A 15,239-nucleotide genomic window follows, 5' to 3' on the forward strand; every position below is an offset into this window, starting at 1 on the left:
CGAGCTCCTTACGCGTTACCGTTATTGCTATTTTTTTACCATTAACGGGTGACTACCGTCTCTGCGTAACACCATGTCTTTGCTATGATCGTTGCTTAACTCTTCTATCTCGTCCCCACGCTGCGATTAGATGAGCAGCCACCCTTTCCCTCCCTGAGCTACAGACGCACCCAAGCAGCTCTTCTCCGGAGACCAGGCTTCCTCCCAGGGGCTCCGGTGGCACCAGTTCAGACCAGCAAACCAGCACGTGCTGGTACTGGTTCGCTTGACCCCTCCCCAAAAGAGCAAAGGAGAAGGGAGCCCTCTCGCCTCCAGGTCTGTGCTGGCACAGGGGATCCTGGCGAAAACAGCCTCTCAAAAACCGCTCTCCATCACTGCTAAATCATGGAGAAGGACTGGAGCCTTGTCCTCGGGGGGTTAGTATGGCGGCCAGATGTGCTCACTGGTTTCTTGTACAGTCACGAGAACTGATTTGCTCTGCGTTGGTCCCACCAATACTGGACTTTCTATCTGTTAGTTAAATAAGGTTTCCAAGCTTGACCAAGCCTGCTGATGATATAAAATAAGACCGTTTCTTTGAAAGAGCTACTGGGCAAGCAAATGGCTTTTTTTTCCCCACCACAATTATTCAAATGGTTTTCATCTGCGTTCTTTTTTGGTTTTTTTGTTGTTGTTTTTGGGGTTTTTTTTTCCTTGAGAAGTAAAATAACAGCCTTGCCGATTACTCTTTGCTAAGGTACCCGATTGTGGTGACATTGAGGCTGACCTTGGAGTCACCTCCCCCGCTGCCGCACTCTCCTTTGTCGTACCACCATTTGTTTTTCAATTTGTCCAAGAGGCCTTGCTCATTCAGTTTTAATACTGCCAGGTTAACAGCATTTCTTGAAACGATAAAACATAACTTGTAAGAAAAAATGCACAAATGCTTAGGAAATCGTAACGTATAAAAAAAGGAGCACAAGAGGACAAATTGGCTAAAATTTCACAGAACGTGGAGCTATCAAAATGTCTGTACAGCAAATACAGGGTTAAATATTGGAAGGTGGCATGGAGGATAACATTTGCTCAAAACTGAAGTGTGCGGGATGGGGAAATCGTCTTTGAGAAAAAAAGTAACAAGAACACCACATCATGCAGTTAACATTCGTCACATATGGCAGGTTAACTCGGCTTTTACCATTTAAATTGAAAAAGCCATTGAACTGTAAAATTAAAACAGCAACAAACAATCAGAAAGGACAACACGAAGAGAACACTAAAAAAATGGATGCATTAAATAAACGAAACCATAATTTACCGTCTTATTTAACTCCATGGAATAGTGAAGATTTTAAACTTTAAAGTTACCTCAAAATCCACAAGAAAGAAAATGACAACACAATACATCAGGGTAGGTGGAATACTATAACAACATGGATATTGTTATATTATTCCACCCACCTTAATGCTGAGCCTTTGGGGGTTGCTACACCATAGCCCTTGGAATCCAGGTTGCCGCCAACTTTCATGGTGTCGCAGGGCTTGCGCTGCTCGATGTACTCGTTCATCGTCGACTCCAGCAGGAAGGCAAACTTCCCCTTCGACTTCCGCACCCTCGCCACCCCGTCCGCCGTCGTTTTGGTGAACACCGAGGGCTCGGCCGACTTCATGTACGACCACATTTTCTCGTAGACGGCTATTTTTGACCTCTGGGAGAGATGAAAGGAGGGAAAGGAAGAGCCGTGTTGGCAAGGGCACAAGACTGAGCTCCTCGGGCTTAGTCGGCTTAGGGGTATAATTAACACCCTATAACTGATGAAGGCTAACAAATAAAAAAAGTCAAGGTAGCTCGGAGCGAGACATATTGCCCCCTGAACAATGACCAAACCAAAAAATGGTCGGGGAGGGGGAAACACCTCTCAGACATTTATTCTACTAATTGCCGTGTAATTGGCAGCCTGGCAGTCAGAATGAGAAACGGTGTGTGCCCGTTCCAGCGCCTCCGCTCCTGCTCTGCGGTGGGTTTATCCGCCTGCACGCTGCTCTGCTACTGAACCAGAGGGAGGATGTTAAATCCTAGCTCATCCGTCATGGCCAACAGATGCAAAAGAAGCCTCTCCTCTTCGCACAAATTCTCAGCGTTCGTTTTTCTGCTAACCGGCAGCTAGGAAACACTGACATTTGCTTATTACAAGTTCCCAGCGAGGCAGGAGTCTGCTTTTCACAGCGGCGATGGCAGGTCACATACAGGAGACCAGGACAGCTCTAGTGGCTTCTAATAGTGATGCTCATACGAGGGATATAAATAGTAATTATAAAATCCTTTATGAATCAATAGTCAAACTTTCAAAATGCAGTTTCACATTTGCCTAAAAGATAGCAAACACAAGTATTAGCACTAAACTGAAAAAATTGCCGGTTAACTGCTTGCGTGTCGTGTATGTATCTATTTTTTTCCTGTTCTCCTCGTTTTTGAGACTGAGCCAATCCTAACAGCCTCTAGCTCGGCATACAGGTTTTGTAAACCTGGAAATGTTGAGAAACGTGTTACGTCCCCTTCTCCCTCTTCCTCACCAGTAACATTTAAGCCATTCTCAGATCTTAAAGCCACCTCCAGACTCTTAAGCATTTGTACCCTGGACTACGGGTTAAACTTTCCTGCTTGGTCAACAGAAGGCAGTAATGCCAGCTGTATTTCTCTAAAGTCTAGAAATCCAAAGGATTTATATAAGGCTTTCGGTCCAAGCTGTGGGTACCTCGAATTTATGCCTCCCACTCCTTGCCAGTTTCCTGTCCACAGCTTCCCTTGCAGAATGGGAATGAGGCAGGCAGCAGCTAAATCTAGTTCAAATTTAACAAACTTGTGGCAGAAGACTGTTAATGTCCATCAGCTTGATGATCGAGACGTGTTTCCTCCTCATTCAGGACAATTTCACGTGTTTTGAATAATGTAACGCTTAACAACCAGCCCCCAAACATCTCACAGGGAGTACGCCCTGCCTTCACCGTTCTGCAGATTAACAAGCCCAGCTAGCGTCGCTAGGACGGATGGAGAGGAGCGCGGAGAGCAAGGGTTTATTTTAATTATCCTTCCTGATGAGCTGAAAAACAACTGAAAACGCAAACCAATTAAAATCAGCCCAATCGACACTAGGAAATCAGAGAGACAACGACGCCGTGCGGCTCTGTTAGGAGCTGGCTGGGTGGTGGGGTGCGAGAAACAAGCAAGAGGGATTTCAACTGAGAGCGCTTCTTGGCTAAAGATGGGCCGTACGGCTTCGTTTGTCCAGCATCGGGAGTGAAAAGGTGGTGGGAGGAAAGGGGTTACAAATCGGGCCCGAGTCACGCTCTCCGAGCACGCTGACCCGGGTCTCCCGCTTTTCCGACACGCGGGCATCTTCACACCTCCTTCCCTGCCGGGGAGCTGCCCGGGGCACGGCACGGCTCCCCGGCACCCACCGGCCACCACCGTCCTCGTGGGGGACGAGGGCGAGTGGCGGAGCGAGCCACGGCCCGAGGCACGGCGTTGCCCACGGCCGACCCGCCTGCCCTTCTCGGGCAGCTCCCTCGCACGGAAAGGTAATGGAAACGGCCTGGCTGGCCGACACGGAGACTGCGTGAGCAATGGCAATTCTGGCAATTCGAGCTCAAAATGTTCTCTGATAGGCGACTGTTGTGGACCATCAGTCATGAGCCAAATTCGCCCGAATCACTTTTGCTTTTAAAATTCATTTGCGCGTTCTCCCTTTTTTATTCCGCACGTTTACAATTTTAGATTATACTGATGTTAAACTGTTAAACTGTCCTAGTTTCTAGGTGCTTGTCCTTACAACCTTCATCTTCTTTTAACATAAATAATACAAGCACACCTGCCCGTTTATATTTGCAAATGGGCATCTAAGGGACAAAAGGAAGGTAAAAATACAGGTTTACTCTTTATATCTCTCAGCAAGCTAAAGTGGTTAGCCTTCAAAAATTGCGCATGCACTACGTATGCTTTTGCTTGTTTTCCTCTGCAGAGTGTGCCTTTAACTACACAGACAAACCAGAATTTCTTTTCCTTTTCATCTTCTAACTCACACCAGAATATCTGTCTTTAATAAGTTCTTTCATACTCTTTCCAGCTGGCCTGACTACCTAAAAGCAATTGCCAATACATCTGTGCATTGTTAATAATAACAGTTATCTGGTGAGTGCCAACAGCACGCTCAGGGCTGCAAATGGTCCAAAGCAAGCACATTCTCTGCTCCAAGGGCAAAGGGTGAATATCATCATTCATGCTTCAAAAAACCAAATTCCACCACTCAAAACCAGACCTCCTTTCAACTTTAACAAATAGCCTAAGCTTTATAGTTTGCTCCCTTCGTTTAACTCTTTTGGATGATGCGGTTAATAAAAATCAGCACATTTCTATATGATCATTGCCCACCTCTTCTTCTGCCAAGTGGGATTTTCATAATATCTTGTTATTATCGAATTAACTAAATGAGTAGAGCAGTCTGATCTAGTAGAAGTAGACAAAAATGCACGCTAGAAATGAACACAGCAGGTATTGACTGGGAATGGTTAAAATAAAACGCATCGGGCACGTGTTGGTTTCGGAGCGGTCGGAGCGGCCAGAGCCTGACTGGGGGAGACTGGGAGAGGACCCACGGACGTCCCGGGAGTGGGACCAGTGAGGCGATGGGCTCCGACCACCGCGTCCTGCTCGGTTAGCGCTGCTCTTTGCAGCCGTTCCCCTAAATTCAGAATGAGGCCAAAATAACGATTTATGATGAGGCTCCTTAGAGGAAGGGACAGTGCCACCGGAGGAGCTGTGAAACCTGCAAACCCGCTCCGAAGTGCTCGAGGGCCTTTTCTGCCCCAGGAGCCGTATTTTACACCTGCTCGACAGCACGAGATGACCAGTTGACTAAAGCCGGTCAAAGACACAAGATGAAATGAAAGACGGTATTTTGAGTAAATATTTTCCTTTTTCCAGTTTTCCAATTGCCTCCAAAAAAACCCCCAGAAGCCCCTAAAAGACTTTCAGAAAAGGAAAATTTCTTTCCTTTCTAGCTAGCTGCAAATCCTGGGCTGAAAGAACATTTTCACCCATCTGTCCTCCCCTGCAGACGTTCAGGGCACCCCTCCCAGCGCCTGCGTGCCCCCCCAGCAGTCTGACACCTGCCAGAGGGGCCAGACAGCAGGAGCAACCATAGAGAAAGGATTTACACTCCAGAATAAGGTAAGGTCTGACAGATCTGCACTGCTGCTAGAGTTCAGTGGCAGTAAAACATTTTCCCTCTCATTAAAGTGCTACTTTTAAAGAGATATTTAGAAAAAAAGCTTAAAAGCAAAGATTTAAACCAATTCAAAGCCCATAACTGCAGTAACTCCCTATGCTCTGCAACTCCTATCTCAGTTCTTTGATATTGCTCTCAAGAAGTCCGTCACACACATTTCCTCGGGATTTCAAGGGGATATTATTATCATTTTTTTTCTTAAAAGCAACATTTTCAGTGTTTCATCTAGGCCTTGGGACACATTAAAGCATCTTTTCATTATCACGGCCTTACTGCAGATATAAATAGAGCTGGCCTTTGCTTTGTCAATAGCGCTGGCTTTTTTCTTTCTTTGGAGATGTTTATGCAGAAGTATGAGCCACACACACCTCAGCACAAGGGTGGAGGCAGCTCCTTTTTGTGTGGGCAGAGCCAGCAGCTCTCACGCTGAGGAGTCACTTCACTTGGCCCGTTATTAACCGGTACCTAAATACACGCTGCTTCTGGGTAGCAACGCGTTCATTTTAAAAGAAGGCGTCAGTTCAATCAGTCCACAATTTTAACAGCGTCTTTCATTCCAATTCTGCTAGTTTTGATGTGCGGTTGGCTCCAGCACTGAAATGAAAAATCAAACAAACCCACGGTGTGCCACAGCATCAAAAAGCGCGGCTGGACGGGGCTGGGCACGCGCGTTACAGGCAGCGGGAAGGAGGCAGGTTTGCCTCTCAGTTGCCGTTATTTCTTCAATCCATTCAACAATGACAAAAACCTGGCTCCAGCCGAGCGGGACCAGATGCCTTGGTTTCACTTTCGCACATCCCAAACCGCCTAGAGATATACCGCAAAACCCAGCACATCTTGGACGATTCCTTGACATTGGTTAAATTTAGCTCTAAAATATCTTTGTGACCGAAGCCTTCTCCCAATGACCGAGTTACCTTTCCCCCTCTGCAGACATCTGTCTCGTGCTTCTGCTAAAAGTGACATTGCGTCACCTCCTCCACTACTGAGTAGTGCTGAAGCTATTGTATTTGAAAGAAACAGCATTTTTCCTCTATAGTTAGAGTATGTTACAGGGATGCTCTTTGCCTATTTTAGAACGTTTCACCCTCTCTGCCACCTTCTCCTCAACCTGCAAGTCTTCTTCAAAATGCCCGCCTCATGCACCCTGTAGGGATATTTTATTAAAATGACCAAAACGGTCCTTTGTTTCTTATGACAGGCACCAGGAAATTATTTCCCAGTAGTCAAGCTAAAAATGTTCTCTTATAGGTGATTATTGTTGATCGCCCAGTCATGAGCCAAATTCACCCAAATCCATTTTACTTTTAAAATTCATTTATATATTCTCCCTTTTTTACTCTGTATGCTTAAAATTTTAGATTATACTGATGTTATATTTTTTACCTCTGTCTTCAAAACAGAGTGATAAACAAGCTTAAAAAAAAAGAGCGGGGAGAGAAAGAGATAAGGTCCCCCCAGTAACCCAGGAGCTGGGCTATAAGGAAGAACAGGAGAATGTTTCATGCTGGGCAGTATCAGTCTAAGAAATGGAACTAAGAAGTCTAAGAAGACCCAGAAGGAAGGTAGTTACAGCTGCCTGGTGGCAGTGCTGGGTCCGGGCTATGTAAACTTTAATATAATTTGGAGTAGGCCAGCATACATTGAAATGCAGCAAATCCAACAGGGAAGTGCAGCAAATGAGAGTGAGACCTGCGCAAAGCGGACAGAGCATCCTAACCACGGCATGCACACAACGGTAGGCAGAGACATCGATAAAGGACCTGAAGCAGCAGAGTTAACACACTCCTCTGCTACACCAGCCCTATGACCACTTTATAGCTCTTTAACAAGGGAAATTTATAGCCCTAAGTCAGACAGATGTTGCTGATACAAAACACAAAGGTCCGTACTAAAACCAGTGCAGGTATTTAATCTGAATAATACACGCTGCCTTTATATAGATGCACGCCTCACTGATATGAACTTAGGTAGTTAAGTGTGAACCTTAGCTTCATTATCATCACTCATTGCTTTTCTTCCACGTGTGCAATTAGCTCTTCTACAGTAGCTAATGAATCCAGTAGCTCATGAACCATTAAAAAGCAAGTTACTAAACAGGAGTGAAAAAATGCCAGAAGACTGCCTTGGTACCACCGCTGTTGTCTGGCTTGGGGACCACTTTGAGATCCATCAGTTTTAGGCAGCGGCTTTCTTGGACTTTCAATACGGCAAACTGCAACGGAGTGGCTGCCATGGTCTTGGTCTTTTGGATAAGGCTTTGATAAGGCTTTCCGCTCCCCCGCGAGCCTGACGTCGAGCCCCCCCCGCCACAGCTGCCTCTGGGAGGAGCGAGGGACAGTGGTCGGAGCCCCCAGCCCAGTGCCAGCTCTGGAGCACACGGAGGCTGGCCTAACGGTGCTACATTCATAATAATAACATGATAAATATTATTAGCAAGGTCCCTCTGCCTGAGATTTCCAAGCTCTTTACTGAGAAGGAAAAAATAGGTTTCACGAAGGCCAGAGGGCACCATTGGTCCCCAAGGGCGGATGTGAAAGCAGAGATGTCCCCTACTGAAGGTCATAGGGCAAAGTCTAACAGATCAATGTCACAGCTTTTAGCCACATAACTTGTGATGCCAGCAGTTTACTTACCTATATGGACAGAAAAATCAATCCCATCATTACATGAACCTCTTGTTTTTATTACGTTCTCGTCAGAAGAAAGTAGGTCAGATGCCATGAGCATGCACAGGACATTTGTCTTTTAGCGAGACGAACCCCTAAATCTACCAAACTCCACCCACAGTTTATGAATTTATGGGATACCATAGATAAGCATGCGTATGTAAACTAGTCTGTATATTTGCAGGAATGCACAAATCTTTGATAACATATGCATAAATGTAAAAGAAAGGGTAAACTGGTGAATAATAATATTGCACAGTCAAGTTTGCAATGAGAGACATTGTCATGTTGGCTTGTTGTTCAAATTAACAATGTCATAACTTCTGCTTTAGAAATGGCATTTTCCTTTCCCACTTGGGGCAAATGAAGCCCAGAGAGCTGAAGGATGAGGCCCACAAACCTCGGGGCTGCCGCTTTCCTCTAGGATCCCCTAGGTCAAGATTCAGACGCCGCCTGTACGGGGGCTGTGAGGACAGTTTCTGGCTTTCGGAGGCAGCCCTCTCGACCCACGGGCAGCGTTTCTCCCCTGACGGGACCAGGGATGGGCGTCCGGGGGTCCGGGGGTCCGGCAGGAGCTCGTGGAGGAGGCGGCGGTGGGGAAGGAGGGTCAACGGCAGCACCGCACACAGAGGCAGCTGGGGAAGCAGCCTGCAAAAATCCCCTCCAGGCTTCAGCAACACTACCGTTGTTCCCCACCTGACATACATAGTGGCCCCATTATAAAAGAAACTTTATCTTCCAGAGATAATACAATATTGTAAGGGTTTTCTTTTCCTGTGTATCACGGTCATTTTGAAAACGTGAGCTTTGGCAGCCGGCAGGTAACGTGCAGTAGCTGCTTTAACGGACATCTTTTCTGGAGTGAGCTCTGCTCATACAAACAGATGAGCAAAGAGTCACTCCGGCTGTAACCAGACGTCGCTGACATGTCAGGAACAGTCTGAGTAGCAGAATGTAAATCAAGATTTTAAGACATCCTTTCCTGGCACAACACTGAACCTCAGACTACGCCTATATCCATCTCCTCACTTTATTGCTACCATCCATTCCTCCCCGTTGCAATACTGATTGGGAAATTAAAATGAAAGTCTTTACCAAGAGACAAACTGCCTTTGTAAATCCTCTGTGATTCACGGCCAGAGCCAGCGCTCACCCCGAGGCAGCGCACTGCGAGGCTGAGGCTGCGTGGGGAGACGAGAGGGGCTGGGTGGCACTGCTGGGGATCCGCACCGCTGCGCTCTGCGGGCCCGTCTGTCCGTCCGTCCGTCCGTCCGTCCGTCTGCCTGCCTAGGGAGCGGGAGGCAGCTCGCACCCGAGCCGGCCGGAGGGAGGGATTACGTCAGCCTTCAGGCTAAGGGGCATCTTTCCAGCAGTGACATATTTAGCAGAGTAGTCTTGTCTGGGCAACCGAGCAGCACACCAGCCCTGCTCTGGATTTGGCCCGTAATAAATTAACAGAGAACGGCGTTTCCAGCACACGATCTGAACAGTGTCAGGTCTAATGAGTTTTCAGCTCCAGACAGAATAGCCCGATATACAGGCAATGATGGAGAAATCCCAGTGGACTGCAAGAGGGGATGTTTCATATTCACATCATTAGAGTTTCTAAACCTTCATGTATTTTCTAATTATGCAAAAGTAACAGTAGCAGCGCTGTGAGTAATTTATCAGCACCCATGTATTTTAAATGAATCCCTAACAAGCATGTATTAATGTGACACAGCAGCATTACGTAAAGCAGGAGAGACTTGAAAAACCAGGGTCCTCGCTGTCTTGAGCAATGTCATTATCATTATCATAGAGCTGCTCTCTGAAAAGTAGAGCATTCAAACAGCAAGTGGTTTTTTCCCCGAGGCGCTCTCTGCTTCCACTCGCTGGTGCAGACACAGTTACGGCGTTAACCCACTGCTGGCTGCGGTGCCGGGCTTCGCCGTGGGCTGCACCCACACCTACTGCCTGACCCAGGGAAACCCTTCGCCTCCGCAGTGGAGCCGGCAACCCTGCTCGCGCAGAGATCGACTCTGAGCGGTATCGAGACACAGGTCTACGCAAGTAGAGATGATGGACAAATGCCATCTGTTATTGCAGATAAAGGAGAGATTTATTCAAATATTTGTTATTAAGTGTTGACTGAAAGCTTCATTAAATCCTGGCCTGTCTGCTGAAATTAGTAAAATGGTTCAGCCGCCTTAACCCCCGCACCATCCAAACGTTTCCTTTCCAAGGAGGGGATGATGGATGAGCTGTTAATTTTAGTTCCCGTAAGGATACATTTTCCTCTCCAATCTATAGGCTTAAAGACATTAGATCACTTCATGGGAAACCATTTCTTTTGTAATTATGTCACATTTGATTTCATGCTGTCTTAAAACTGCCTGTTAGCCATGTGGCAGAAAGGAGGTTCAACAGATTAAGAAAAAAAAAAAAAACCCCACGTAGACCATCTATCATTCATGCAATGGAGAGGCTGTGATCTCTCTGCACACATACATTCACCTTCTAATATTTGTGCACAATCCCACCTATATCAAACAGGGAAGGGAGAGAGAATATATGGGTGAATAAGTTTTTCACGCCTTCTGTGTTGAAAAACAGTTAAACCACAGTACTTCTTCTGATTAATCTCTGCCACGTCGCCTATCAAAGACTTATACAGCTCATATTTGAAGCTATCGCTTTTCTGCGATGTTCTGTTCTTTAAAGTCCATAAATACAAACACACTTCTATATTTTTGTCAGGCGTTTGTTATGATGACTGTGTTGTTTCGCTCAATGCCAAGAACACAGAAAGCTTAAAACTGCTAATCATAGTTTTATCCAAAGGCAAAAGCAAAGCATTTGTATGAATGCTATGCTAGAAACAAGTCCTTCATCTTCACTAGCAAAGTGATTTTGAAATTAAAAATCAAAGACTTTAACTACAGATGAAACCCTTAGCGCTGCACGCACAGAGTTCACTATGGTATTTTTAATAAGCTCTAATGATGATCTCAATATCGTTTGATTGCAGAGAACGCATAAAAATCACACGGCAGCTATTGGCTCATAATTCAAGGCTTTTCCTTACCTAAACCGCTTGCTGGTAGAATTTATTTCCCTTACCTCTTGTCTTCACGCAACCTTATCATCAGAGGAAAGCAATGAGCTCTTTATCTCCTATCTGGGTGTAACACGCTAGTGCTTCAGAACGCGTTACGGTCCTTATTTCTCCCTCTCTCCCTAACGGGTCTGGGACGGTGCTGTGCTCCTGCCCGGCTGTCCCTCCGTGGGACCAGCCTCGTCCGCCACAGCCTGCCCTTACCGAGGGCCCCCGGGATGGACCGTAACGGGGAGCCCTCTCGGCACCCTGCCAGCTGGGGTGGGATCCCGCGGCGGTTCGCTCTTTGGAGCCGGGAGCGACCCGCCGGTGTCGCCGGTGCCACTGCAGCCCCACCTCGTACAGCCCGACCGGCCTGAACAGGAGCGGAGGCATTAGCTACCCCAAGTGCTTTTAGTGGAAGGAATTTCAAAATCCTTTTGATGGGTTTAAGGAACGTTCTTTTAATTTCCAAGGAATTTTGGGTCAATCCGTTCGTTTGTTCTTTCACTGTTTTTTCAGATAAATGTTTATTTTTCGCTTTGGTGCTAATCTGGTGGTTTTTTCTTTTCTTTTGAACAAATTATTTCCTGTGTCGGCTTTAGTTTTACCAGCTAAACAAGCTGTACTTAAAAGTTCTTTTCAAAAGACACCTCACCAGTCCCCTTACCATATTTACATGCTTTTTCTGGTACCTGTTTCCACGTCAAAGCACCTTTCCTCAGCATGGGCAACCAGAGCTGCAGAGAGAAATGCAAAGCCTCTTGCCAGGGCATCTCACGCTTTTCTATCTGCTCTTGCTGAACTATTCAGACTTGATGAAACCAAGAAGAGAGAAAAAGGGGGACCATCTTAGGGGCCATCCTTAACACGACTTCCTGTGTCCTAAAAAATTGTAGTTTTATATCATACCTTATGTCTATATGAAGTCCAGAAAGACCTCACATTTGAACCTGGTTTGGAAACAACCACTTTTTGAGAAAAAAACACTTTTTGAGAAAACTGATGGAAGAGGAATTTCAAGCGCTGAACGTGCCCACAAAGGCGTAAAAGAACAGCATCGCCTTCTCACGAAACATTAATCAAGAACAAAATATTACTGAAGTGTCTGGCCAGGCCACTCGAGTGCAATGAGAAGTGAAGGCTTCACACAGGAGGCACGAGGAAAGCATGTGCACTCCTCAGTGTCCTCAAGTCAGCTATCACTCCCATGTGTCCTGAAGTAATGGAGACCTTAGCCGTAGCTGTGAATTTTGTACCGTGTTGCAAAAAAATTGTAAAAATAATATCTGAAGTATCTAAGCTGTGCTTGAAGGCTGTCAGCCTGTTTGACTCCTCCAGGCACTGAGCCTCAAGTCTTTATCAAGAGCAGAAGCAATGGCAGTGTCAAACTCTCTATCCAATACTCAGGAACATCAGTGCCAGGTAGGAGTAACCAACTGTAAGAGCAGGAACCATCATGTCCAGAGGATCTTTAGCCTTTCTACTGAAACTCCTAACAGGCCTGGCAATTAATGCCGTTTCCAGGACAAAAAATTAGGAACTGACTTCAGAGTGGCAAGTCATTTCATCTGAGGCATGGGGGAGCCATTGGGTAGCAGAGTCATTTTGTCAGGGACATCCTTGAAACTATTGCTAAGAAAAATACAAAGTTCTACGATAAAATACCATACAATAAAATAAAGTCCTTTGAGGCCTCCTTTTTCCTTAGTTTTAGTTAACAGTGATTAACTATATCGGTAATGGTGTGATATGAGCCGCCTTCAATTTCCCGTAAAAGGGAGAAGGACCTAATGCAAGATCATGCTACGTGTCACCTGCCTCAATATTTCAACCTGTAAAGCTTTGTCACATGAGAGCAATGTCGAGGACCTTCTGAAATTTCAAGTTTTCAGTAAAGTGCACTAGCGGGTCAGCTGTGTTTGTCAGTGATCAAACACATATCTTGCAAGTTATTTTACAGAAGCCTCTTAACACAGATATCTGGTATCAATTAAAAGAAATCACCATAAATTCAAGAGCAATTTGTATTTCCAGATGTCTAGAAACACATTCTGCTTCTACTGAAGTTTAAATACAGCCACGTTTACATAAGAATTACTAATTGGTTGTAAAGGTCATGCCTTTTGAATATATGCATATTGGAGGTGTGAAACCTATTAGACTGTGGTATTATACTTAGGCTCGGTGCTGAATTTGGATTAAAGGGTGTTATATTGATTTGATGAGCTGCTCAGATATGCTGAAGCTTTAATTGAATGTATTAGAAGATGTTAATTCTAACAGATACACCCTTAAAAGTAGTAGCTTAGTGAAGTGAAATTGCTTTCTAGCACAGGCCTTTGCCAGTTTTCAAGAAAGAGGAAGAAGTATTCTGGACTCCTTAATCTGAGACTGTATGTTAATAAATATCTAAGGAGAGGTTCTTTCTTTTCCTTTTCAATATGGATGAGTGCCCTTTGAAAGCCAAAAGGGAATTGATATAATCTATTGATTGCCATTTAAATGCCTTTATAAGCCAATTAGCGCAAAATGTAAAATGTTTCTGAGCAGAAACAAGCAACAACCAAGAAAATACAGGAAGGCTCATTTGGTTCTTAGACATACTGGGGGGACAAATGCCCTCATGCAGAGTCACCAGCAAGTGAGGAGCGTGAATAGTGCCTGCTGTGAAACTGTTACAAAAACCAAGCTCTCTTGTCGTAACTGTGAGAGCAACGTCACGCCGACAGCAGTCACTGTGCACGCTTGAAACAGCAGTGGTGTATCTAGCTCTAACCTACATAGCTGGGACAGCATCTCTCTGGGAGACATTGTGATGTGTAGGGAAACAGCCAAGAGGATAAAATAGGTCACTAGCTGGAGTCTGCCCAGGTCTGAAGTGGCTGAAAGTCATTACCATCTGTTCCTCTGAAATGAGGTGCTGGTATCGGTCCAGTTCCTAGCAGATAGGTATCCACGCTGTAAAAGAAACCTTCAGAAGTGATCCTAGCTGGAAATGGGGTTGGCAGAAAGGAGCCATGGACCAAAGGCTCTAAAGGAGCTCCGTCTAGCACACACAGACAAGATGGTGGGTATCTGAAGGTCATTTACGTGTCGTCCCTCTATGATGCATTAGGAGGCAATTTTTCTTTGCTGTTGTCAGTCTGGCACCTTTCACTGGCCAACAGCAGCCATTCAGATCAATATCTGACTCATATCTTTGTTTGAGAAACATTTTAGCTTTATAGCTCTAGGAAGAGATATACCCATACAAGCTTCTTTATGGGATCTTGGAGAGACTGTCCTGCACCTCCTGTGTGAAGTCACGGCCCTGCTACAAAGCCAAGTTACTACTCTTGGTGCCTCTACACACGTGCTGACCTCCTGCTCACAGCCAGCCAACTTCTCCCACCTCTACGGAAGATTTAGCCACCTCTCACATGCCACAGCCGGAGCGTGTGTACATATGCATAGACAACCAGTGTGAGTAAGGATTGCGCTGACTTGCTGACGTAGCCATCCCCTCAGTCAGAAACTTCCTTTCTCACTGGGCAGATGATCCTGACCCACTCAGCCAACTGTTGCTTAAATTGATTAAATGCTGGTGGGGAATGGGCGGAGGAGGATATTCCCCTCACAGAGGGAATAAGCATCACACTGTACCCAGGAGCACTCATGGCTTTTTCTGACTCAGACAACTATCCCTCCCACCGATGCTCTAGTGCTAGTGAGAAAAGAGCTTCCAGGGAGAAAAGTATCCCAAAACACAGAGCCGGCACAGTCTGTGCAGCAGGTGCTCAGAAACCAAGTGCCCTCTAAGAGTTATTTCAAGTTTCAGCCATCATTACATCTTATTAAGTAGCTAATAAAGACTGTACAACGAAGTATTTATGTGAACATGTGCATGTAATCCAAGGCAAAGCTTTTGCCCTTCTCAAATCAACTGAAGAAGACTCTAATTACAACAGCTTCGTGGCTGCATCACTCTATTCAAATTAATTACTCTGCAAAAGTTAACACAACTGAAATTATGTTGTGTGCCTTGAGAACGCTGAGGAGAGAGAAGCACCACTTAGGGCCCATTCTCCTTCCCACTTGGCCCATCGGGATCGCTCCGAGCAGGCGTGATGCCCGGCTCCACCACTCCCGGGGCTCCGCTCTCCTCCTTCCCCATCCGACTCCTCTCCCTGCCTGACGGAGCTGGCAGCTCCTGACAGATCATCCTCATTTACAGCCCTGCTGCCTCCA

The 15,239-nt window shown here is 45.8% G+C and overlaps 1 protein-coding gene across 5 annotated transcripts in view; it reads right to left on the bottom strand.

The window, feature by feature from the left end:
• The window catches only part of GRIA3 (glutamate ionotropic receptor AMPA type subunit 3), a 156,263-nt gene that overhangs the window by 21,906 nt on the left and 119,118 nt on the right, over positions 1 to 15,239 (bottom strand). For 4 of the 5 annotated variants that reach the window (XR_008239069.1, XM_052813323.1, XM_052813322.1 and 1 more), the window contains 2 exons: positions 1,441 to 1,688; positions 767 to 881 (listed from right to left, as the gene is read on the bottom strand). Coding sequence is in view for 4 of the 5 variants with exons in the window: in XM_052813323.1 (XP_052669283.1) it covers positions 767 to 881; positions 1,441 to 1,688 (363 nt within the window). In the remaining variant the exon portion in view is untranslated. The remainder of the gene's footprint in view (positions 1 to 766; positions 882 to 1,440; positions 1,689 to 15,239) is intronic. The other variant, XM_052813321.1, reaches the window with a different exon arrangement.

This window comes from Harpia harpyja, chromosome 18 (assembly GCF_026419915.1).
Source record: "Harpia harpyja isolate bHarHar1 chromosome 18, bHarHar1 primary haplotype, whole genome shotgun sequence".
Classification (NCBI taxonomy): Eukaryota; Metazoa; Chordata; class Aves; order Accipitriformes; family Accipitridae; genus Harpia; species Harpia harpyja.